Source organism: Myxocyprinus asiaticus, chromosome 10, assembly GCF_019703515.2.
Source record: "Myxocyprinus asiaticus isolate MX2 ecotype Aquarium Trade chromosome 10, UBuf_Myxa_2, whole genome shotgun sequence".
NCBI lineage: Eukaryota > Metazoa > Chordata > Actinopteri > Cypriniformes > Catostomidae > Myxocyprinus > Myxocyprinus asiaticus.
In genome coordinates, this window is record NC_059353.1 from 49,620,101 (window position 1) to 49,645,656 (window position 25,556).

The 25,556-nt window shown below is 39.6% G+C and overlaps 1 protein-coding gene across 6 annotated transcripts; it reads right to left on the minus strand.

Annotated features, from left to right (window-relative positions):
- Positions 1-1,400: 1,400 nt before the first annotated feature.
- Positions 1,401-24,838, minus strand: LOC127446920 (interleukin-1 receptor-like 1). Of its 6 annotated transcripts, none has more exons than XM_051708244.1 (12): positions 24,714-24,838; positions 24,426-24,525; positions 21,514-21,766; positions 16,171-16,330; positions 15,236-15,389; positions 14,841-14,906; positions 13,152-13,275; positions 12,779-12,912; positions 11,659-11,739; positions 5,704-5,844; positions 4,368-4,532; positions 1,401-2,425 (listed from the first exon to the last, which is right to left on the minus strand). In XM_051708244.1, exons 2-12 carry the CDS (start codon positions 24,499-24,501, stop codon positions 2,055-2,057), a joined length of 1,725 nt encoding a protein of 574 aa, XP_051564204.1. In that variant the 5' UTR covers positions 24,502-24,525; positions 24,714-24,838; the 3' UTR covers positions 1,401-2,054. The 6 variants fall into 6 exon arrangements, with proteins under 6 accessions (XP_051564204.1, XP_051564205.1, XP_051564203.1 ...); XM_051708245.1 differs by having other exon boundaries at positions 13,152-13,269; positions 24,426-24,509; positions 24,714-24,834; XM_051708243.1 differs by having other exon boundaries at positions 24,426-24,509; positions 24,714-24,834.
- Between the last annotated feature and the right edge of the window lie 718 nt (positions 24,839-25,556).

A 25,556-nucleotide genomic window follows, 5' to 3' on the forward strand; every position in this document is an offset into this window, starting at 1 on the left:
TGCCACACCGTCTTCTTGTCCAGATAGATGGAATTGCTGTGGGAGATGAGCTATAGACAGACTGGAGATTCCGTGGTGAGCGATGATATACCGCTGCCACCGGAGGATTCAGAGTTCATGACAGAGTTCATATGTCTCAGAGTCTAAACGTGGATTGCAGTTTAAGACTCTAAGTCGTGATGTCAGTAGTTGGATTTCCGTGGCATTTATGCCAAGGACGAGAGTGAGGAAGATAAAAAACACTTTAATAGATGAAATCCAAGACATGTTCACATGCGAGATATAGAGCAAAAACAGTCATGAGATGCCAGCTACAGCAGCCACAATCAACGATATCGCGTTAGCCAGAGCCCTGCCTAGTCTACACCTAACAGTTGATTGAGAGGAAAGCAACCCAACCGGTCAAAGAACTGTTGACACAGGTGATAAAGAGAGTGGAGATTCACTCAATACCCATGCCCAGAGAGGTGCATGACAGACAAAGAGAGGGCTCGCAACATACCCGTGAAATGGAGTGTGAGCTATCCGGTCTCCAACAGCAGGTGAATGCTGTTTTTCTCCGGTGAGCAGAAAGAGAGGCATAGAATCCAATTCCAAACGTGTTATAGATCCAGAAATGAAAAGAAAAACAAATGGAAACAAACATGGCAAAAAAATATATATATAGTCCAAATGTGAAGTGGCAGCCAAACGTGCACAGCATTCTCACACCGGAAGTTGGGATCTGCGGTTACATCCTTGATGTCTGATGAAACTAATGAAAAATCACAGAAAAGTTTGAGCCAAAAGTATCCTTTTTTTTCTTATTTTTCTTATTTGACATTATATATCTCTGGGTGTAAATAAGGTGGCTCCAAACAACTGCTTTTGTTTTCTTCCCTATCATGTCAACTGTAACGGAGAAAAGTTATAGCATTAAAAAAAAAATTGTCCTTGTGCACAAAAAAATTTCCCCAAGTGTCCAAAATCCTCTCCAAACAAATAAAACACAATAATTGTACATAAGAACTAATTACACATACAAAAATAACAATGACTAAAGGTTTGTATAAGTTCCAACAACATATGACACATGGCTGTTTCATCAGTTTGATGTTTTTACTGATTGCAAAAATATGTACAGAGCTATTTTTAATTTATTTTTTATAAATGATCAAAACGGAACACTTCTGATTTGTCTGCAAATTTCAACTCTCTTGTTCATTTTTGGTCATAATGCCTACATGCATTGGAAAGTAGAGCTTCTGATCTATCAAAGATACCTTTTTTGTGTTGGTCAAGAATGTAGTTATTAATATTTTGACAGTTATTTTTTTTTCTCGTGGGGCAGGCCCATCCAAGCTTAAAGGGTTAACATATAGTGTAAAATACAATGCACTGAAAAGATGAACTGTGAGTAAGTAAAGCTTTATTTATATCACCTTTTAAAACAGTGTTAACAAAGTGCTTAACAGATGTTCACATACATAGAATAAAACAGATTAAAAATAAAAATAGGTTTGAAAAATAAAAAAAGAAGAGGAAAAGATAAGAAAGGAAAATGCATAAATACACATAAAATAGTAATAAAATCAATCAAAGAGAGAAGAAAATTAGATTAGTCTGTTTATCTTGAAATATTTATATACAGTCACAATTCTCCTGTTATTGTTTGATTTGTGACACATTAGGATATCAGTAGGCCAAAAAGCTAAATGAATGCATCTCAGATTTTGGCATTTAATTAGTAATGATGAGACTTTTTTTCCAAATGCACATAAAGCTGGTTTACTTAAATCTCACATGGCATAGTGGCAATAAAGAAATATTTTCCTCTTCTATGTTTGTAACCCTACTGATGATGTTCATTTGGGAATAAAGGCTGACACATAGTTTAATCCATTCCACAGTATGCACTTCTCAAGATTTATTTAAAGATTTCAATACTGGGAAAAATAACCTCTCAGAGTAACTTGCGTTTTAGACTATAAGTGCCCCCGGCAACAGCGTTTTATCATGATTTTGTATTATTTCTATAAAATTCATCTGAAAGGGTCGATTGGTAAACCTGATTTTCAAATGATGCTGTGCACTGTCTTGTTATTTATTTTTCTGTTTCTCTGACACGATGATGGAACGGGCATCCTATACCGCACCTGTTTCCAAAATCTTGAGTTTGGCGACAATTGCTCTTCTCTCCACATTAAGGGAGAATTCTTATGAAGAAGATGTTGTAAACCAAGAGGCAGATGTGTGTAGTCCTGTGTTTCTCCCAGCTGGATCAAAATTACACCCGTATCTCCTTGTACGAGAGCCTGATGAAGGCCCACTTGCAGATCATATGCTTCAGGAGAAATGCCGCTTTGATCAACACTTGTTCCTGGTGTTAAAATGAAGATAAGTCTTCGGCTGAGCTGTATCTTCGTTTCAATCAGATTTATACTGTCTGGAAAAGATGACCGTGAGTTTCACACATTTGTAGAGATCAGGACCAAATCTTGGCAGATTAAACCAACCTATGATGGTTTGATGATCTAGTTTAATATTGTTTAGCTGTCCTCCCAGACGTTGCCCAAAGCCCCTCTAATACATATATATATATATATATATATAAATATATAGTGCATTCAGAAAGTATTCAGACCCCTTCATTTCTTTACATTTTGTTATGTTGCAGCCTTGTGCTAAAATGCTTTAAATTATTTTTTTCACATCAATCTACACTCCATTCCCCATAATGACAGAGCAAAAACCAGATTTTTGCTAACTTTGCAAATTTATTAAAAAGAAAAAACTGAAATATCACATTGACATAAGTATTCAGACCCATTGCTATGACACTTGAAATTTAGCTCAGGTGCATCCCATTTCTCTGAATCATCTTTGAGATGTTTCTACATTTTGACTGGAGTCCACCTGTGGCATATTCAATTGATTGGATATGATTTGGAAAGGCACACACCTGTCTATATAAGGTCTCACAGATGAAAATGTGTATCAGAGCAAAACCCAAGCCATGAGGTCAAAGGAACTGCCTGCAGAGCTCAGAGACAGGATTGTGTCGAGGCACAGATCTAGGGAAGGCTACAAAAACATTTCGGCTGCATTGAAGGTTCCCAAGATCACAGTTGCCTCCATAATTGTTAAATGGAACAAGTCTGGAACAACCAGGACTCTTCCTAGAGCTGGCAGCCCATTGAAACTGAGCAATCGTGGGAGAAGGGCCTTGGTAAGAGAGGTGACCAAGAACCCGATGGTCACTCTGGTTGAGCTCCAGAGATCATGTGTGATGGGAGAAACTTGCAGAAGGACAACTATCACTGCAACACTCCACCGATCTGGGCTTTATGGGTTATCAGTGTAAGACATCTGAAAGCCCGGTTGGAATTTGTAAAAAAGCACCTAAAGTACTCTCAGACTGTGAGAAACAAGATTCTCTGGTTTGATGAAATGAAGATTGAACTGTTTGGCCTCAATTCCAAGTGTCATGTCTGGAGGAAACCAGGCACCACTCATCATCTGCGCAGTACCATCCCAACTGTGAAGCATGGTGGTGGTAGCATCATGCTGTGGGGGTGTTTTCAGCGGCAGGGACTGGGGGACTAATCAGGGTTGAAGGAAAGCTGAACGCAGCAAAATACAGAGATATCCTTAATGAAAACCTGGTCCAGAGCGCTCAGGACCTCAGACTGGGCCGAAAGTTCACCTTCCAACAGGACACTGACCCTAAGCACACAGCCAAGACAACGCAAGAGTGGCTTAGGAACAATTCTGTGAATGTCCTTGAGTGGCCCAGCCAGAGTCCGGACTGAACCCAATCGAACATCTCTGGAGAGACCTGAAAATGTCTGTCCACCGACAGTCCCCATCCAACCTGACAGAGCTTGAGAGGATCTGCAGAGAAGAATGGCAGAAAATCTCCAAATCCAGGAGTGCAAAGCTTGTCGCATCATACCCAAAAAGACTTGAGGCTGTAATCACTGCCAAAGGTGCTTTAACTAAGTACTGAGTTAAGAGTCTGAATACTTATGTCAATGTGATATTTCAGTTTTTTCTTTTTAATACATTTGAAAAGTTACCAAAAATCTGTGTGAAAAATGTGAAAAAATAAAGGGGTCTGAGCACTTTCTGAATGCACTGTGTGTATATATATATAACACACCTTACTCTATATTTGATATAGAAATACATAAATGTAATATATAATTACATTTTATATTATTATATTAAAACAATAAATACAAATTATTACTCTGTGTTATATTTTGGTCATGCCGCCTATCTCTTCAAGTACCTTTAATATCTAGACTTTAAGAATACACTCTTAACACATAAAATAATGGATTTATGTTATTTTACATTTATATGTAAAGGTTCAGCAAACATACCTTCTCCTGGTAGGTCATCTCTGCCATGAATGTACAGTTTAAAGCCGTAATATCTCTCCAGTACAGTCGGAAGAGCTCCATTGACAAAGTCACTTAGAGTTTTAGCTGTCATCTCATCCAAGCTGTTTCTCTGGTAAATCACATACGCATCATATACTTTACCATCTGTCAAACGGACACAGTAAACATCAATTTAACACTTCATCTGACACATTTATGTATTTTTTTCTTAACTCACAAGTGTTAACCCTTTAAGCTCTGAGGGTGTTTTTAAAGATTTCCAGTTTAGAAGAAGAAGAAGAAGAAGAAGCCTTTATTTTTGTCACACATTATACATTTGCACATATACAGTGAAATACTTTTTTTTTTTTTTTTTTTTCATCACATATTTTTAGTTTTAGTGGCATACCCAAAATTAAAGGCTCAAGTGTTTGGTATCATTGTAAAGAAAGCTTTTCAAAATGTTTAATGATATAGATTATGATCTCTCAGCCTAAGAAACGTATATAAAATCACAAACATTTACGTTTGTTCTTATTTTTTATGATTTGATATTATATAATTCTGGGTGTAAATAAGGTGGCTCCAAAAAACTGATTTTGTTTTGTTCTCTATCATATCAACTGTAAGTGAGAAAATGTTTGTGTTAATAGAAAGATAATCACCTCCTCTAATGGTATGCGATATTTTATGTTCTGTTTATTTTTTGTGAAGTCATAAGTGAAAACGCAGCATATAAGCATCACCTGTTTACATGAAGCATAATGTCATAATGTCAAAGACATATACTTATCTATTATTCGCTATATTTTTGTTTGTGAGTAAAACAAATAGGCTGGTGGTATGTTGCTCTTTGAAAGCTTTCCAAAAACATATGACACATGGCTGTTTTTACTGATTGCAATAATATGTACAGTGCAATTTGTTTTTTAAATTATCAAAACGGAACACTTTGGTCATAATGCCTACATGCATTTTAAAGTAGAGCTTCTAAGCTTTCAAACAATACCTATTTTGTGTTGGTCAAAACTGTAATTATTAATCGTTTGACAATTATTTATTTTTCTCGCCAAGCTTATCGGGTTAATGTCATGCATTATATATTTTACAATATGTAACTGTTGTACAGGAAAGAGCTGCATGAAGATTCTTTAGAAATTTTCCTTTTGTGTTTCATGGGAAAGGGTTGGGAATGACATGAGGGAGAGTAAATAGTGACAGAATATCCTTTTTGGGTGAACTAATCCTTGAAAGGGTTTTATACATGTGTGGTCTATGGAGTGTAAATAAACAGAAGATATAGTAAAAGCTAGAGTAGGCGCATAATGTGCTTCACCCTCTTTTCTGTTCAGCTTGGTGAAAATTCCCCTCAAAAACAGCAGCAGATCCACAGCAAACCACTTCACCATTTCACTAACCAGCAGAAGAAGAAACATAGAGATGCATGGCAAAACCACCAAAAGAACTGATGCTTCATCTGATAAACATACAAACATAAATAAAATTAGAATAACACATCAAGCCTTGAATTGACACATTTTATTGTGATTTAAAATAAATTAAAGCTGCACTGCTGATCTTTCGGGCTCTCTTTCAATGTCTATGGTTGAAACCAAAAAAAAGAAAAGAAAAAAAGTGACTTGCGGAGGAACAACGCTTTGTTTTTTACATAAATTTTGTTTCGGCACTGCTCTTCTGCACAGATAAATCTCATAGTTTGAGGTTGCCTGGACATTGCCTGTGATCATTTAGATATATTCACCTGCTGAGCTGGTCATAATGTGCTATTTTCAGATTTATATAATGTTATTAAATCAAACATTTATAACCAAGATATGACTTGCTTTGAGGAAGATAAAAAACACTCTTATTTACATGATTATCGAAGTGTATTATCCACTACACATTAAAGTTTGTATTGTACAACAGACAAAATACCCCAAATTTAAGAGGTGAAATGTATAATATGTCTGATAGAAGTAAAATAGTAGACCTTTATTTATTTTTCTATTAAAATACACAGCCTTGGTGGATAAAGCCGGCAGGTTAACTATAAGATTAAAATGGCATGCACACAATTAAACTGTAAACTAAAAACAAAAAGATTATTCAATAATGATGGGGATGAAATCAAATTTAACATCAAAATAATATGCAGAAGTATGCAATATAATTACAATAATAAACAGTTTCCCTAATAATTTCTTTGACAGTAAAGTTCTAATAAAGAGATTGTTACAGGCTAAACAAATTATTATATACATTGCTGTTCTATGAAATCTGTACATGTTTAAAAACATCTTTTTAATTTAATGTTTCATTAATGGGGAACTACCTCTTAGTACCTTGTACCTACTGTATAGTGGCTTTTAGATGTAGTTTTAAATTGTCCAATCTGTTTAAACAGACTATCTGCTAGAAGGGCTGTAGAAGATTCAACTATAAGGAAGCAGGAAGTGGGGTGGCAGTCCAGGTAAATAGAGCTTTAATGGTTTTTCACAGTCTAACAAACAGTCTTTGGCTTTTCAGCTTCACAGCAGTGCATTTACTCTTCAGCTTAACAACAAGGTATCTACTTTAGCTTTAGTCATAAGAGAAAACATAAACTCATAAATAATTAAGGTTAACAGCTTTGCAGCGTTTAGCTTAACGATCTGGCAGGTCTGTGTGACTGGGACTCTCTCTCCCTTACTGGCATTCTCGGCGGCCTTTTCAAGCCCATCTCCGTCGTCACTGTAACGAGACACGTGTTACGTATCATTAGTCACCAGGTGATGGCCCTTACCGCTTCCTCTCTCCCAAAGTGACAGACACATGACCACATCCCGCTTCACATACCCCCACCGCCCGACTCAGGCCCTTGCAACGTCCAGCCTGCTAACCTCCCACCCCACCACCATTCCTGGAGAGGAAATCAGCCACAAGCATCTGCGGCCCTGGCCTGTGGACCGCCTTGAATTTGATGGGCTGAAGTGCCAGGTACCAACGAGTGATCCACGCATTGGCATCCTTCATACGGTGGAGCCACTGAAGCAGGGCGTGATCCAAGTGGAGGATGAAGGCACGCCCCAACAGGTAATAGCGGAGGGTTAGGACCGCCCACTTGATGACAAGACACTCTTTTTCAATAGTGCTATACTCTTGTGAGAGCACGGCCCCCAACCCCCTCTCTAATGCATCTGTCTGTAAGGGGAGAGAGAAGTTAGGAGCGTGTAGGAGCGGCTGCCACAGAGTGCAGATTTCACTCTCGTGAAAGCCTGTTGGCACGCCCCGTCCACTGGAACGGATCTGGCACCCCCTTTTTAGTGAGATCAGTCAAGGGTCTGGTGACATCAGAAAAATTAGGCACAAACCTTTTGTAATAGCCAGCCAACCCCATAAACTGTCTCACCTCCTTTATGGACTTGGAACATGGGCAGGCCACTATCACTGCAGTTTTATCAATTTGGGGTCATACCTGCCCATGACCCAAGTGGAAGCCCAGATGCCATACTTCCACCCGCCCAATTGTGCACTTTTTCAGGTTTGCCGTGAGTCCCGCCCATCTCAGCAACCTCAGCACGGCTCTTAGATGCTGAATATGCCTCTGCCAATCATTACTGTGTATGATAATGTCATCCAGGTAGGCAGAGGCATATGCAGCGTGTAGCCAGAGGATCTTATCTATGAGGCGCTGGAATGTGGTGGGAGCCCCAAACAAACCGAACGGAAGAGTGACAAATTGGTGTAATCTGAACGGTGTGGAAAAGGCAGTTTTTTCTCGGGATAATGGGGTTAAGGGGATCTGCCAATATCCTTTAATTAGATCCAGTGTCTAATAAAATTGAGCCGCACCCAACCGATTGAGCAGTTCGTCAATTCGGGGCATTGGGTACGCGTCAAATTTAGACACAGCATTGACTTTCCAGTAATCAACAAAGAACCGGACTGACCCATCACTCTTAGATACAAGAACAACCAGGCTCACCCAATCGCTGTGCGATTCTTCTATTACCCCCATTTAGAGCACTGCCTCTAATTCGTCACGAATTACCTTTTACTTGTGCTCGGGTATGTGGTATGGCCGACTACGCACAACCACTCCCGATGGGGTCTCGATATGGTGCTGCATGAGGTTAGTCCGACCGGGGAGAGGAGAGAACACGTCTGCAAACTCTTTTTGCAACCTGGCCACCTCCGTGAGCTGGGACGGTGAGAGGTGGTCTCCACAAGGGAACGGGGTGAATGGATCGGCTTTGAACTTCACCTCTGGCCTGAGCTCCGCCCTCTCTGGAACTACTGTCACTATGGACATGGAGACTGCCTCTCTCCATAATTTAAGGAGGTTGAGGTGGTGAATTTGATGTGTCCCGCCTCTATCCGTTCGTTTAACTTCATAATTGAGGATCCCGACTCGCCGTGTAACCTCAAAGGGTCCTTGCCACTTGGCGAGTAATTTCGAGCTTGATGTGGGGAGTAATACAAGTACTTTGTCTCCCGGTACAAATTCCCGTAGCTGGGCATCCCTATTATAGAGCCGGCTTTGTGTCTCTTGAGCTTGGAGCAAATTCTGTTGTGCCAACTGACCCAGTGTGTGTAGCTTTGCTCAAAGATCAAGGATGTACTGAATTTTATTTTTGCTCTGGGAAGGTCCTTCCTCCCACTCCTCCCGTATAACGTCAAGCACCCCCCAGGGCCGGCATCCATACAGGCGCTCGAAGGGGGAAAACCCCGTGGAGGCTTGCAGGAACTCCCTGAATGCAAATAATAGGGGATCCAGCCATTTGTCCCAATTTCTAGCATCCTCGTGTCCGAACTTACGAATCATGTTTTTTAGGGTGTGATTAAACCGTTCCACCAGCCCGTCAGTTTGTGAGTAATGAACTCTGTTGCGAATCGATTTAATCCCCAGCAATTTATAAAGTTTGCGTAGTGTTCGTGACATAAACATTGTGCCTTGGTCGGTGAGGATTTCTTTCCTAATCCCCACCCGGGAGATAATTTTGAAGAGTGCCTCCACAACACTGTGTGCTGAGATGTTGCATAAAGGCACTGCTTCCAGATATCACGTTGCATAATCCACCAGCACTAATACAAACCGATATCCATGTGCTGACCGTTCTAATGGCCCGACGAGGTCCATACCAATTCTTTCGAAGGGGGCCTCGATTAACGGTAATGGGTACAATTGCGCTCTTGGGGTGGCCGGTGGATTCACCAGCTGACATTCACGGCATGCCACACACCATCTGCGTACATCCCCGTGAATGCCCGGCCAATAAAAGTGGGCCATCAAACAGTGTAGTGTTCTTTCTTGCCCTGAGTGAACTGCCATAGGTTTGTGGTGAGCCGCCTGGAAAAGTGTTCCTGATGACTCCTCGGGACTAACAACTGGGTTGTATTTTCATGGGTTTGAGTGTCCTGCATCACTCGATACAACCGGTCCCTAATTCAATAATACGGATATGTGAGGGCGACATCGGGCTGGAGCAGCTGGTCATCGGTTACTCTCACTTGGTCAAAGGCATGCCTAAGGGTTTCGTCACGCAAATGCTCCCGAGGGAAGTCCCCCTCCAGGAATTCCCTGAGGGCAGGAATGCTGGAGGATTCCCCTCCTACATCATTTTGACACTGAGCGGACACTCCCAGGCTTTTAATAATCATTTAAACCCCTGCCAATTGGTTCCCAGAATCAGTGGATGGGTGAGGTGTGAATTAACCATGGCCTCCACTCTATGCTTTAGTCCATGAAATTGAATAACGGTAGTCACTAACAGGTGTTTGTGAACATTCCCATGCACACACCTCACCATCACCTTGTGTTTTGTACCCAAAGCTCCGTCATGAACCAAGCCTTGGTGGATTGAGGTTTGATTACAGCCAGAATCAACTAGGGCTTTGTATGTACGTCCCTTAATTTTTTCCGGTATCCTGTACGTCCCTGCTCGACCGGGGGCAGACTGTGGTGTGGCAGGGACCCGAATCCACATCTCCACCTCCATTACCGGTCGGCGGTCTTGGACTGACTCGGCTTCCCACCAGTCCGGCCCAGGCTTCCCAGCTGCACCCATGGCGGTGGAGACATCAACCTGGGAAGGATGACGGAGAAGGGTAGGGGAAGGGACCGGCACATCGTGCAGCCCGCGAAGGCGGGGCGCTGGTTTGGGTGGCACCACTCCCCGTTTCCGAGAAGCGGGTATAGGGTGAAATGAAGGAGAGGGAGGGGAAAGAGGATGTGGAGGAGAAGCAAGAGAGAGAGAGAGATCTGGACTGCGGCTCGCCAGCTTCAGGGTAGGTTGCTATGTAGGCTGCGGCCAGCTGGATGGTGTCATCCACCGACGTGGGGCGATGGCACTGGACACATTCTGCTGTTCCTCAGGGCAGGCGAATGGTTAGCTGTTCCAGCACCATCTGGTCGATAAAATCCTCCACGCCATGCCCTTCCTTGGCCAGCATCCAGCTACGGCAGGCATCACGGAGCTGTTGGGAAAACGCGAATGGGCGGCTGGCATCGCTCAAAGTGAGGAAGCGGAATCGCTGATGGTGTTGTTCGGGGCTCGGGCCAACCCATTGCAGTACAGCAGTCTTCAGCTTGATGTAGTCCAGGTGGTCCTCAGATGGTAGTTGCTGCACCGCGAGCTGAGCATCCCCGGAAAGCAGCGGCAGCATGTGGAGGGCCCATTGGGTTCACGGCCAGCCGGAGGCGGTGGCGACTGCTCAAAGAAACTCAGGTATGCCTCCGGCTCGTCCTGGGGGCCCATCTTTTGGAGCAACAGCTGTGGCTTCGTCACTGCTTCTGGGGCCGTGGTGGAGGAACCGCCCTGAGCTAACCAGCTCCGCAAGGCCTGCCGATCCTTGGAGGAGCTCCTGGAGGCGCTGTTCTTGCACGAGGAGGGCATGGTGATGGGACTCCTGGATGCTGGTCAGGGCATGGATGACTTCGTCTAGAGGTGAGGTGTCCATGGCGACCAGTCTCCTTCCTTATTCCCGGGTTTCGGCACCAGTGTAGAAGACTCAACAATAAGGAAGTGGGAAGCAGGATGGCAGTCCAGGTAAATCAAGCTTTAATGTTTTTTCACAGTTTAACAAACAGTCTTTTACTTTAGCTTTAGTCATAAGAGACAACATGAACTTATAAATGATTAAGGTTAACAGCTTTGCAGCATTTAGCTTCACGATCTGGCAGGTCTGTGTGACTGGGACTCTATCTCCCTTACTCGCGTTCTCAGCAATCTTTTCAAGCCCATCTCCGTCGTCACTGTAACGAGACACATGTGTTACGTATCATTAGTCACCAGGTGATGGCCCTTACCGCTTCCTCTCTCCCCCAGTGACAGACACATGACCATGTCCCACTCCACAAGGGCGAGTGAGGCTTGTGAATTTTTTGCGACTGGGGTAAAAGAAAGGAGAAATAAACAGCGACACACAAACAGTTAATTCACTGGAACACCTGTTTAACACTTCAGGAATGGTAAACGCAATACAAGAATAAAGGGGAACAGATAGCATCAATAAAAACTGGCAAATAAGAAGCTGGATACAGCCTCGTTAACACAATATCCCTTGAGTAATATTTGATTCATTAAAGCATGACAACCAATATAAGCTTTAACTACCCTACCAGAAAACATATCCAAGCATTATAGATTTTTGTTAAAATATTTAAAGTTTTATAAATTTATTTTGGTTAGACGTTCCACAATTCAATTTGATGAAATTTTATTAAATTGGAATGCGTAAATATTAAAAATAGGCTAAAATATTTTTTTAAGTGCAATGCAGCTTTAATTAATATATATTTGATATTTTTAATATATGTTGGCCTGATTTAAAATTGGATGGCACAGCAGACTTACAAAGTAACCCAGACAAAAATGTTATTGCTGATTGGTTGCTCATTCATAGCTCAGCAGATTTAAGTTAAGCTTCATTTAAATATAGACTTTTAGCCTATAGCCTCAGATGACTTTCATAAAAACTTTTACAAAGAAAGACAAATAGAAACACATTTTTGACATAAGAGAGTCAGTGTGATTACACTTTTTGACCAATGAATTTGCATGTTTTTTCTGTTTTTCTTTTCTTCAGTTCTTCATAATAAATGGATCAATAATATATATATATATAAATATATATATTTTTTTTTATCATTTTATAGCACTCAAATCAGCAATTTATAGCTAATGAAATATTTAAGAGCTAAGAATATTAGAAAAATTTATGTTCACTATAGCAAAATATAAATCTTTATGACTTTTCAAAGATATTGCTATTTTCCATTACATTTCCAGGCCTGGAAAGGTCTCTATTTGCTCTGCATTGCTGTCTAGGAGAGAGATTTGAGATATTAAAGAGATCTCATTGGTGAATAGTTTTTTCTATAGAGGAATTACTAAGAGGTTTGTGTTTGTACTCTTGTAAGATCTCACCTCGACTCTTCAGAGTTACTGACACATAACGCACTTTAAAAGCATCTTCGACTCTGCAGTGAAACTCAGATTGAAGATCCACCTGTGAAACTTTACTGATGGTCAAAACTGACTGAGAGACCCCATCTACCTCTCTGGAGAAGAAAACAATGTAGGATCAGTGAGATTATCTTAATAATACCATTTGCTGTTCTGTGTGGATCTCAGAGACCTCTTTAGATAAGTAAGGACAACATTTTGCAATGCAATTTGCCAACACACAATGGCAAGGTGTTGCCCAAGTACTCGCATCTGCATACTTGCATAAAGAATATTTCTATGGTTAAATTGTTTAAAGATCTCAATGTTCTACACTACATCTGGTGTTATTTACCTGAATTCCTGCTTATATCCATCCACACCAATCAGCTGGGTCCTATTTCTTTCCCACTCAACTTTACACTGACCTCTGACATTGATTCCAAAGCGCACAGAACACAAGAGGACTATTTCTGTATCTGGCAAACAAGAAGTGTGTTCAGATTTGACATTAGGACTGAAAAATACAGTGGCAAAAAAAAAGGATGTGAACCCTTTGGAATTAGTTTTCCATTGCTGTGGAAAAAGTAAGTGAACCTCATAGGCTAAAGACATCAAGAGTTGGCAAACCTGGAATTCAGTTGATGAAATTAGATTGGAGGTGTGGGTTAGAGCTACTTTTACTCATAAAAAGCACTTAAACATTTTGAGTTTGCTATTCACAAGAAGCATCTGCTGATGTGGACCATGCCTCTCAAAAAAGAGATCACAGAAGACCTACAATCAAGAATGGTTGCTCTGCATAAAGCTGGAAAGGGTTACAAAGTTATCGAAGAGCTTAGATCTTTAACTATCCACAGATAGACAAACTGTCTATAAATGGAGATGATTTAGTACTGTGGCTACTCTCCCTAGAAGTGGCTGTCCAGCCAAGAAGACTCAAAGGGCACACCACAGAATGCTCAATGAAGTAAAAAAGAACCCTAGAGTGACTTGAAGGAATCATTGGAACTGGTTAACATCTCTGTTCATGAGTCTACTATACAGAAAACATTAAACAGGCATGGTGTCCATGGCAGGACACCATGAAGGAAGTCGCTGCTTTCCAACAAAAACATTGCTGCAGGCCTGAAGTTTGCCAATGACCACCTTGACACTCCACAACGCTACTGGGAAAATGTTTTGTGGACTGATGAAACTAAGGTTGAATTGTTTGGGAAGAACACGCAGCACTATGTATGGCATAAAAAGGGCACCGCATACCAACACGAAAACATCATGCCAACGGTGAAGTACGGTGGAGGGAGCATCGTGATTTGGGGCTGCTTTGCTGCTTTGGAGCCTGGACCGCTTGCCATCATCGAGGGAAAAAATGAATTCCCAAGTTTATCAACATATCCTACAGGATAATGTCAGGGTGGCTGTGCGCCAGCTGAAGCTCAGTAGAGGTTGGGTGATGCAGCAGGACAATAACCCTAAATGCTGAAGTAAATCCACTACAGAATTGCTTCAAAAAAAGAAAATCCACCTTTTGGAGTGTCCCAGTCAGAGCCCAGACCTTAACCCAATAGCAATGCTGTGGAATGACCTCAAGAGTGCCGTTCACACCAGACATCCTAACAATATGTCTGAGCTGAAGCAGTTTTGTAAGGAAGAATGGTCCAAAATTCCTTCTGAACGTTGTGCAGGTCTAATCCACAGCTTATTGAGGTTATTGCTGCCAAAGGAGAATCTACAAGTAATTAAATACAAGGGTTCACTTACTTTTTCCACAGCAATAATGTTTAATGGGATGTGTTCAATAAATACATGAAAGATTATAACTGTTTGTGTGTTACTGGCTTAAGCACATTGTGTGTGTTTGTCTACACTATAACCAGCTAATTCCAAAGGGTTCACATACTTTTTCTTGCCACTGAATACGGTAGCAGCATGATGATATCTGTTTAACAGATTCCTGGCCCATTTGTGTCCTGAAAAGTGTTTATGATTCCATTACTGATGAACGAATACCTGTTTAGTATATTTGTTTGTGTTTACTCACTCAGATCAGCGATCATAGTGGAATTGACAGGAAGAAGAATGATTGTAGGATTGCTGGGAGGCTGATCTATAAACCAGAGGAGAATATCATGAGAAAGATCAGACTTCTACCTAAGGTCAGAAATTAACCTAAAAGTGACAAAAATGCCCCAAATATTTAAAATGTAGGAACAAAAATTATTTTGTTGGTTTAGCTGTCATCTAACATTTGATATTTCATACATTTTTTTCTAAGTCTATCCAGTGGTTTAGTAGCAGACACCGTAGTGACCTGTAGCTGTCAGATATCTTTACTGTCTCAGAGTCTGGTGTTGTTGAATGTGTACATTATATGAAGTGTATTTTGGTAATATTGGACAAATATTGTTCCTTAATAGGGGCGACTGAAGAATCTACCTCTGATCAACAGTTCACGAGATCCAGAAGTGTTGTACATTCTGCCATGATGCTCCCAGGTACAAACACAGGTGTAAATTCCAGCGCTGTCTTTTGAAGCATTACGAATGCGTAAAATCCGCCCTGACTCTTGGTTTGGAATAAGAGTGAAATTCTCAAAAAAAAAAATAAAATAAAATACAAATTAGTGTATGATCAGTTTTGGTTCAGGACAATAATTTAGATCAGAATTGATATACACAAACAAAGTGGGGTCTGAATTTTTTTTAGATCATGTTGAAAATCTGGGATTTTTTTCATTTAATCTTCAGTTTATTTTTAACTAATTAATTATTAAAGCTGGAGTATGTAACTTTTTGTGTTAAAAAATCAGTGTTAAAATACTTTCCTCTATCCCAGCTTAATATGCAGAAACAACTATAAGTAAGCCATTCATAGTTAAATTAAAAACACTGTGTCTCTGTGGCGCTATTAAAATTCCTCTGTTTGTTTTGAGACACCTGCTTAGGCCCGCCCAACAACGTTACTCAACCAATGGTGTACGTTGGGTCATCCACCGTACCAAGCTATCTGTTTGATCAATAACAGATGTGGGGACATTCAGAAAGCTTTTTTGAAAACAATGTAAACAGATGTAAACATTATAAGTGTTAACGTGATTTTAGTTAGATAAAATCGCTTACCTTATCTGTGTAAAGTTATATTCAATATTACAACTTTGTTGTCATGACGACTCAACACACTGTAAGCAAATTTTATCTCACTAAAATCACGTTAACACTAATATTGCTTCCGTAAAAAATGCGAAAAATGCTAAACAAATTTTCAAATGCAAAAAGCATTTTCATTAGACGCCTTTTGGACACAATGCATACATGCATGTGCATCTACATCTGTTAGATATAACAAATACATAACAGTTATCCTAAGCATACCTTATACCAGGTGAAGGTACCCTCCTGTTTATCACACACTGGGCAGTAAATTCCAGCTACTTTTATCTCTGACATTGGACTGTATAACAGATTTGTGTTGAATTCTTCATAAACCACAATGTCAATTTCATATTCATCACAACTGTTATTTGAATACCACCTACAGAGAGGCAACATACAGTAAAACACTGTTAAAGTATGCATTAACACTTGACACATGACAATTCTGTCATCACTCACTCACCCTCATGCCATTCCAAATCCACATGACTTTCTTCTGTTCAAATGAATCAGTCTGAATGATTTGTTAATGAATTGTACTGATACGGTTCTTACTTCAACTCAATAATCCAGTTTCAGCAACTGGAAGTGAAGATTATCAGTGAATAACAATTTAAAGAGATAGTTCACCCACAAATGAAAATTCAGTAATTGTTTATTCACCCCTTTGTTGTTATAACCCTATATGACTTTCTGTCTTTTTCATAACACAGAAGGAGAAATTGTGAAAACATGTTGTTCTCAGTGATGTCATACAATGGTAGTTTATGGTGACCACCTCTTCAAGCTTCAAAAGAACACAAAAGTATAATTCAGAAGTCTAATAAATTATTCTACGAGACTCATGATTGTTATGAAAGCATATGAAGAAAGCAAGTCATATAGGGTTATAACAACACAGGTTGAACTAAAATCATTTTGGGGTGAACTATCCCTTTAAGTTTTGGTCTGTTCCTCACACAAAACTATCGCATGACTTCAGAAGACTTGGCATATAGCACACACATCATATGGACTACTTTTAGAATCAGAATCAGAATGAGCTTTATTGCCAAGTGTTCTCACGTACACAAGGAATTTTTTTGGGTGATAGGAGAAACAAGCAAGTGCACACAGAACATTACAGTGAGACACAGAATATAAAACAAGGTAAGAGTATAAATAGACATACAAATAATAGGACATATAACATAGAATGGCGTAAGTACATGTGCAAATGGTAATGTATGTGCAAGGTAGGGGTATGTACAGTTATTGAATTAAATATGTGAATTTACATTTGTACATGAGATATTTACAGTGGTTTGAAAAAGTGTATGCCCCCTTCCTGATTTCTTATTTTTTTGCATATTTGTCACACTTAAATGTTTCAGATCATCAAATCATTAAAAGTTTAAATATTAGTCAAAGATAACACAAGTAAACACAAAATGCAGTTTTTAAATGAAGGTTGTTATTATTAAGGGAAAACAAAATCCAAACCTACATGGCCCTGTGTGAAAAAGTGTTTGCCCCACCTGTTAAAACATAACTTAACTGTGGTTTATCACACCTGAGTTCAATTTCTCTAGCCACACCCAAGCCTGATTACTGCCACACCTGTTCTCAATCAAGAAATCACTTAAATAGGACCTGCCTGACAAAGTGAAGTAGACCAAAAGATCTTCAAAAGTTAGACATCATGCCGAGATCCAAAGAAACTCAGGAACAAATGAGACAGAAAGTAATTGAGATCTATCAAGTCTGGAAAAGGTTATAAAGCCATTTCTAAAGCTTTGGGACTCCAGAGAACCACAGTGAGAGCCATTATCCACAAATGGTGAAAACATGGAACAGTGGTGAACCTTCCCAGGAGTGGCGGGCCGACCAAAATTACCCCAAGAGCGCAGCGATGACTCATCCAAGAGGTCACAAAAGTCCCCGCAACAACATCCAAAGAACTGCAGGCCTCACTTGCCTCAGTCAAGGTCAGTGTTCATGACTCCACCATAAGAAAGAGACTGGGCAAAAATGGCCTGCATGGCAGAGTTCCAAGACGAAAACCACTGCTGAGCAAAAAGAACATTAAGGCTCGTCTCATTTTTGCCAGAAAACATCTTGATGATCCCCAAGACTTTTGGGAAAATACTCTGTGGACTGACGAGACAAAAGTTGAACTTTTTGGAAGGTGTGTGTCCCATTACATCTGGCGTAAAAGTAACACCACATTTCAGAAAAAGAACATCATACATCAAAACAACATCATGGTCTGGGGCTGTTTTGTTGCTTCAGGACCTGGAAGACTTGCTGTGATAAATGGAACCATAAATTCTGCTGTCTACCAAAAAATCCTGAAGGAGAATGTCCAGCCATCTGTTCGTGACCTCAAGCTGAAGCGAACTTGGGTTCTGCAGCAGGACAATGATCCAAAACACACCAGCAAGTCCACCTCTGAATGGCTGAAGAAAAACAAAATGAAGACTTTGGAGTGGCCTAGTCAAAGTCCTGACCTGAATCCTATTGAGATGCTGTGGCATGACCTTAAAAAGGCAGTTCATGCTCGAAAACCCTCAAGTGTGGCTGAATCACAACAATTCTGCAAAGATGAGTGGGCCAAAATTCCTCCACGGCACTGTAAAAGACTCATTGCAAGTTATCGCAAACGCTTGATTGCAGTTGTTGCTGCTAAGGGTGGCCCAACCAGTTATTAGATTTAGGGGGCAATCACTTTTTCACACAGGGCCATGTAGGTTTGGATTTTGTTTTCCCTTAATAATAACAACCTTCATTTAAAAACTGCATTTTGTGTTTACTTGTGTTATCTTTGACTAATATTTAAACTTGTTTGATGATCTGAAACATTTAAGTGTGACAAACATGCAAAAAAATAAGAAATCAGGAAGGGGGCAAACACTTTTTCACACCACTGTATTTACATTATTGCACTATGGGGGAGTCCTGAAGGCTGTTTAATTGTTCATGTGGAAAATGGCCTGAGTGTAAAAACTGTTCTTTTGCCTAGATGTCCTGGCACTCATTGCCCTGTAGAACCGGTCAGAGGGCAACAGTTCAAAGAGGGAGTGGGCAGGGTTTGTTGAGTCCAGAGTGATTCTACCTGCACGTTTCCTCACTTTGGAGTTGTCTATGTCTTGGAGGGTGGGCAGGGGGGCAATAAATAATCCTCTCAGCAGTCCTGACTGTCCGTTGTAGTTTCCTTCTGTCTGATTTGGTGGCTGAATCAAACTTATCTGCCTATCTGCCAGAAAGCTGGTGATCCATCAACAGATATGGTTGGGCACGGAGAGCTGGGTCAGTTTGGTTGAGAGAAGATCAGGCATGATGGTATTGAAGGCCAAAAATAGGATCCTTGCAGAAGTCCCAGGTCTATTGAGCTGTTGCAGGATATAATGCAGTCCCATGTTGACAGCATCATCCACAGACCTGTTTGCTCAGTAAGCAAACTGAAAGGGGTCTAGCAGGAATCCAGTGAGGCCCTTCAGGTAAGCCAAAGCCAGTCTCATAAATGACTTCATGACCACAGATTTGAGAGTGACAGGTCTGTAGTCATTAAGTCCTGTGATTTTGGATTTTTTGGGGACTGGAATGATGGAGGAGCATTTGAAGCAACAGGGAACTTCACACTGCTCCAGTGATCTATTGAAAATATATGTGCAGATAGGGGCCAGTTGGTCAGTGCAGACATTCAGACAGGGAGGTGAAACACCATCTAGGCCTGAAGCTTTCCTAGTCTTTTGTTTTTTCCGGAAGACCTGGCACACATCCTCCTCACAGACCATAAGTGCAGGTTGAGTAGCAGGAGGTGGGTGGACGGGGGTTCCAGGAGGTGTTAGTATGTGTGTGAAGTGAAGTGAAGATTACAGCGAGGGAGGGGTGTGAGACTTGACTTTTCAAACCTGCAGTAAAACACATTCAGGTCCTCAGCCATTTGTTGATTCTCTAGAGAGCGAGGGGGTGGTGTCTAGTTCTTGGTGATGCTTTTCAGGCCTTTCCACACAGATGCAGGATCGTTGGCTGAAAAATGTTTTTTCAGCTTTTCAGAGTAGCTTCTTTTAGCCACTCTGATTTCCTTAGTCAGAGTGTTTCTGGCCTGGTTGTACAATATTTTATCCCCTCTTCTGTAAGCATCCTCTTTGGCATGACGAAGCTGTCTGAGTTTTCCTTTAAACCATGGTTTATCGTTATTGAATAATAAAAATGTCCTAGTAGGGATGCACATATCCTCACAGAAACTGATATATGATGTCACAGCATCTGTGAGCTCATCCAGATCTGTGGCTGTAGCTTCAAAAACACTCCAATCAGTGCAGTCAAAGCAGGCTTGTAGTTCCAGATCTGCTTCATTGGTCCATCTCTTCACAGACTTTACTACAGGCTTAGCTGATTATAGTTTCTGCTTGTAGGTCGGGAGATCCAGACAGTGATCAGAGAATCCCAAAGCTGCTCGAGGGATAGAGCAATATGCATTCTTTACAGTGGTGTAGCAGTGGTCCAGTATATTTCTGTCTCTGGTGGGGCATGTGATGTGTTGTTTGTATTTTGGCAGTTCATGTGTGAGGTTAGCTTTATTTAAATATCCAAGAATAATGATAAGAGAGTCTGGGTGTTGCTCTGTGTCTGTGATGTGATTAGACAGCTGTTGCAACGCTGCGTTCATGCATGCTTGTTGCGGGATGTACACGCTCACCAGAATAAACAAGGAAAACTCCCACGGCGAGTAGGGCTTACAGTTGATGAAGAGCACTTCTAAATTAGGACAGCAAATCTTCTTCAATGCTGTTACATCCGTACACCAACTTTTGTTGATGTAAAAGCATGTTCCACCGCCTCTCGCTTTCCCTGATGATTCCGCAACACGATCCGCTCTGAACAGCTAGAAGCCCGGCAGATGTAACACGCTATCCGGGATGCCTCCATTCTGCCAGGTTTCCGTGAAACACAGAGCAGCAGAGTTAGAAAAGTCCTTATTTGTTTGAATGAGCAGAAGCGGTTCATCCATTTTGTTGGTGAGGGAGCGGACATCCGCCAGATGAATACTTGGCAGCGGAGTCCTAAAGCAGCATTGACGAAGCTTCACAAGTGCGCCGGCTCGCATACTATCGCTTGTGTCTCTTAGAGCACTTGTAGAACACCACTGCACCTCCATCTAAGATGTCTAATAAAACGTCTGAATAATCAAACACATTGGAAAAAAATGATCAGGTATGCTCTGCCAAATATTCAGCAGTTCATCCCTGGTGAAACTGATCGGGAAAGAGTGACAAAAAACATGACAAACAAACAAAAGTAACAAAAATCAGCGGCGCCATCTTGTTATATTTTTTTATGCTTTATTGTGTTTTTATTCTTTATTGTGTTCTTATTCTGGAGCTTGACGGTAAAAATCAATGTCCACTCTTATTGTACGGAAAACAACAGCTCTGACATTCTTCAAAACATCTCCTTTTGTATTCAACGAAAGAGAGTCATATGGATTTGGAACCACATGAGAGTGAGTAGAAGATGTCAGAATTTTCATTTTTTATATTTTTTGCACAAACAAGTGAATGGCATAGGTGTAATCACCAGTGTGTGATGTAACTTCCTGTGTCGTTCGTAGTTAAGTTAAGGATGTACAGCACAGACTCATGGTAATGCACATGCTCGCTCTCCTCCGTTCCGATTTGCTCAAACTGCAATGTTTTGCTGAGGTTTTTGTACCAAATATACGAAGTATTTTCAGTTGCTTCATAGCAGTCAAGATTTGAACAGGGTAAATACAAGGATTCACCAGCTCTCACTCTCAAAGTTTTCTTTTCTTGAAATCTTTCACATGAAACTAAAAAAGAGACACAACTGTTTTAGACCAGCCAAAGCGCAAATGCTTTTTAAGAATATTTTTAGGAAATTATTTTTCTCTACTAACATATAGTGGGGTTAAAAGTCTGAGACCACTAGTGAAAATGCTAAATTTAGCATTTTTCTAATTTAATACAAACATTTTAAACAGAAATTATATTATCAGCTAACAATTTGAGTGAAAAGTTGAATTGCTAAATGTATATGTATTTAAATATTTTTTTGGTTTGAACATGATTTGAGAATGTTCCAAAGAGCATCTGAAATCTGAACATCTGTTCACATGATTAATGTGACAAATTTGATTTAATTTGATTTGTGACCAAGAAGCTGTGCAGAATATCAGATATTTCTTAATTATTTTACAGCGCAACTTTTCTTTGTTTCCAATGTTTCAGAATCCTCAAAATCTGTTTATTTTCAGGTTTAAATGACTAAAACTTTTGTGCCCCACTTGTTCTTTTAATGTCATTTTCCTGCAAATCATCTTAAGCTCCTTTTACAGGCATGAAAATTACATAACTGTTGCAACATTTCCTGCTAAATAATATTACAAGGTTCATTGCACGTATCAAGGCAGTTTCGGCAGTTTCGAGGTGAAATGTCCACTGTGTGGCACTTAAAGTGATTTATGTTCTCCTGAATAGATGAGGTTTTTAATGTTAATATTCTATCGAGTTTTAAATCAACAAAACTGACCTCCCTACCCTAAACCTTAAACCTAAACCTAACCGATAGCAAAAAAGCAAATAGGAGATGAAAAATGCAATTCATTTTGTGGGGCATCTGTTGATTATGTAATGCAAACATTAAAACAAGTCACAAGTCAAGTGTTTCTATAATTTTGGGTACATTGATGATAATTATATATTTTCTAACCATTTTCTTCAGAAAAATCCCATTTTATCCACTAAGGGAAAGCATATTGTAATATCACAGAAATATTTTGTGCACTCCATGTTTCTTTTTGCTTGAAACTGTCATGATGTTTTCTTAATTGACAGTTTTTGTGTTTTTGAAGTGAGTATTATGGTTTGCAATATTTTTATTATATGAACTAAAATATATGTTAAAATTTGAGGTTAACCTTATCAAGAAAATGACATGTGGTTGGCCAGACAAGGCCTACCATTGAAATACAAGTCAAAATGGGGCAATTGTAAACTATGTCACCTGCAGGGTTGTGAGGGTTACTTTTGAAATGTATTCCACTACAGATTACAGAATACATGCTGTAAAATGTAATTTGTAATGTATTCCGTTAGATTACTCAAGCTCAGTAACGTAATCTAAATACTTTGGATTACTTCTTCAGCACTGGTAGATTTTTTCACTTGTTTTGACTATAAAAACTCTGTCAGTACAGTAAGACACAATACACATGTTAAAAACATAAATATCTTATGCAGTGTTGTTTCTAAAACAAGATCATTCAAACTGATCGCCCTGATTTTTTTACAGGAAAACAATACAAAAATTATTATCAAGAATATGATTTTTGCCCTAATATCAAAGATCTTACTAGAAAAAAAAGAAATTATGATCCAACGTTATGATCATATCTGGTAACATGTGCATGTAAAATGGCTAGAAATATCATTTTATCTTAGCGTAAAGCTGACAATTTACACAAGGTTTATTTCTATTTCTTCTGCTCCAAACTTACTTCAGACGTACTTCTCTGTCTGCTCGTATGAATGTAACACATCATAAGAAAGTGTTTCACCGCTGTTCAAATGCACTTTGGATCACATCATTTATATGTATAAATGTTTTCCATCTGAAAGGACTAAATATTAAATGAAACAAATGAAAATAAGATGCAAAGTAATCTCTTCAGTAATCTAAATACTTTTTGAATGTAACTGTATTCTGATTACCAATGATTTAAACTGTAACTGTAGTGGAATACAGTTACTTATATTTTGTATTTTAAATACGTAATCCTGTTACATGTATTCTGTTACTCCCCAACCCTGGTTACCTGTCAACTTACCGTGTAGGGTAACACAGTTGACATGACCCTAATGTGTCCGCTGATGTCCGCTGATGATAATGAATTCTTTTCCATAGATCAGTTTGTCATCATTTAAGCCAGTATGTGTCAGAGGACACTGAGGGTGTGTGTGCCCTCGTTTATGATTTTTTTTTTTTTTTTTTTTTTAAACAATAATTGTGTCACTAGTGACCATGCTGAAAATGTCACATGAATATCTGCAAAAACATACAATTCTTAACATTATTTTAAAATAATTACTGCACATATGGCCGGATAGACAAACGAACCCTTAATTATGTGTGTTACTTGAAATGTAGCGTTTAATCAATGTCTGTAATGCCATGCGGTTTGTCCTTAACATAGTTGACAAACTCACTAGGGAAACATCCTTTTTTTTTACATGAAATGTACCCCCAATTATAGAATGATGTCATAAGATAGAATTTTGTGAGGAACAGGGTGAAAAATAAATGTTCATAGCTGATAATCTGCAGTTTTATTCGTAATTTGTGTGAAAGTGAATACAATTCATTGTTGTCGCACCTCCAGTGTTCATTTCACCAGGAATCTGCCTCAATGTGTACAACGAGCCACGCAAAAATCATTTTACAAAAATGTAGGTATTGTATATAAATCTTACCTGTGAAGTTTGATGTATATGAAGAGATTGGAATGAATTCAGTCAGGAGGAAAATCATCAACATCTGCCACATCATTATAATCTCTGTATGGCAAATGACCTCAAAGATTTAAGGGCAAAATCTCAGTTTTATGATGCAATATCTCAGAAAAGCTTTTCCAGATTATTCACATTCATCAAGATCTATTCTGTTTAACAAATCGCCATACATGCATCAATCTCGTCTTTCTTGTTCATGGTGAGAAGTTCAAACTTGCAGCAGAATTAAAGTATAACTAAGCACATTACCTTATTAAAGTCTGGAAGTGTCACTGGCTCTGGATAAGGTCTAATAAAGTTGAGGAGTAAAGTTATTTGAGTTTGGTGTAAAGTAACCAGCTACTGTGTGCCGAGGCAATTCTGTGAAGAACATTAAAAAAGAGGATGTGTTGCAGTTCATACAACGCTTCTTATATCACATAATCTTTACCTTATCTCTCTTGCTTACTGATACTTTTGAGAACAGGATATCATAAGTCAAGACTGAATCTATAAAAACAAACAGAAAATACTTAAAACATTAAAAGGTTCTAACATCAGAAGGTATAAAGCAAACTTAAATTGTACTTATTAATATAAAGTAACACTACATATGGCAAGTAGTGCATATTTATGATAATGACTTTGTATGCAATGTAATACAAACTTACTTCCTACCAAATCTGGTGTAGTATATGGCAAGCTGAACTGACTTCATCATGTGCAGTATGTGAAATATAGATATCTATAATTACATTTGTATTAATTAAAATGCTTGATATCAGTAATTACAGTATGTTTGCACTAGTAAAAACTAGTGGATTTTGCAAAAACCCTAAACCAATACTTCTTCCATACAAAATTTCTGCACCTAACTTTCCCACACCATTTGTTGTACACACATGAATGAGGTGTCAAATGGACCGGCTTATTGAGGAGATGGTTTCTATGACTTTTATAAGTGATCGGGCGAAAGAAATCCCATAGACATACATTGAGAAAAGGATCACAGGGATTACTTCTCTAGGTCAGAATGTCATAGAGACTTGGGGGTGGGCTCCTTTGAGTTGGGCTAGCAAGCAGCCTTTAAGCATCACCCTGGCAACTGCCTAG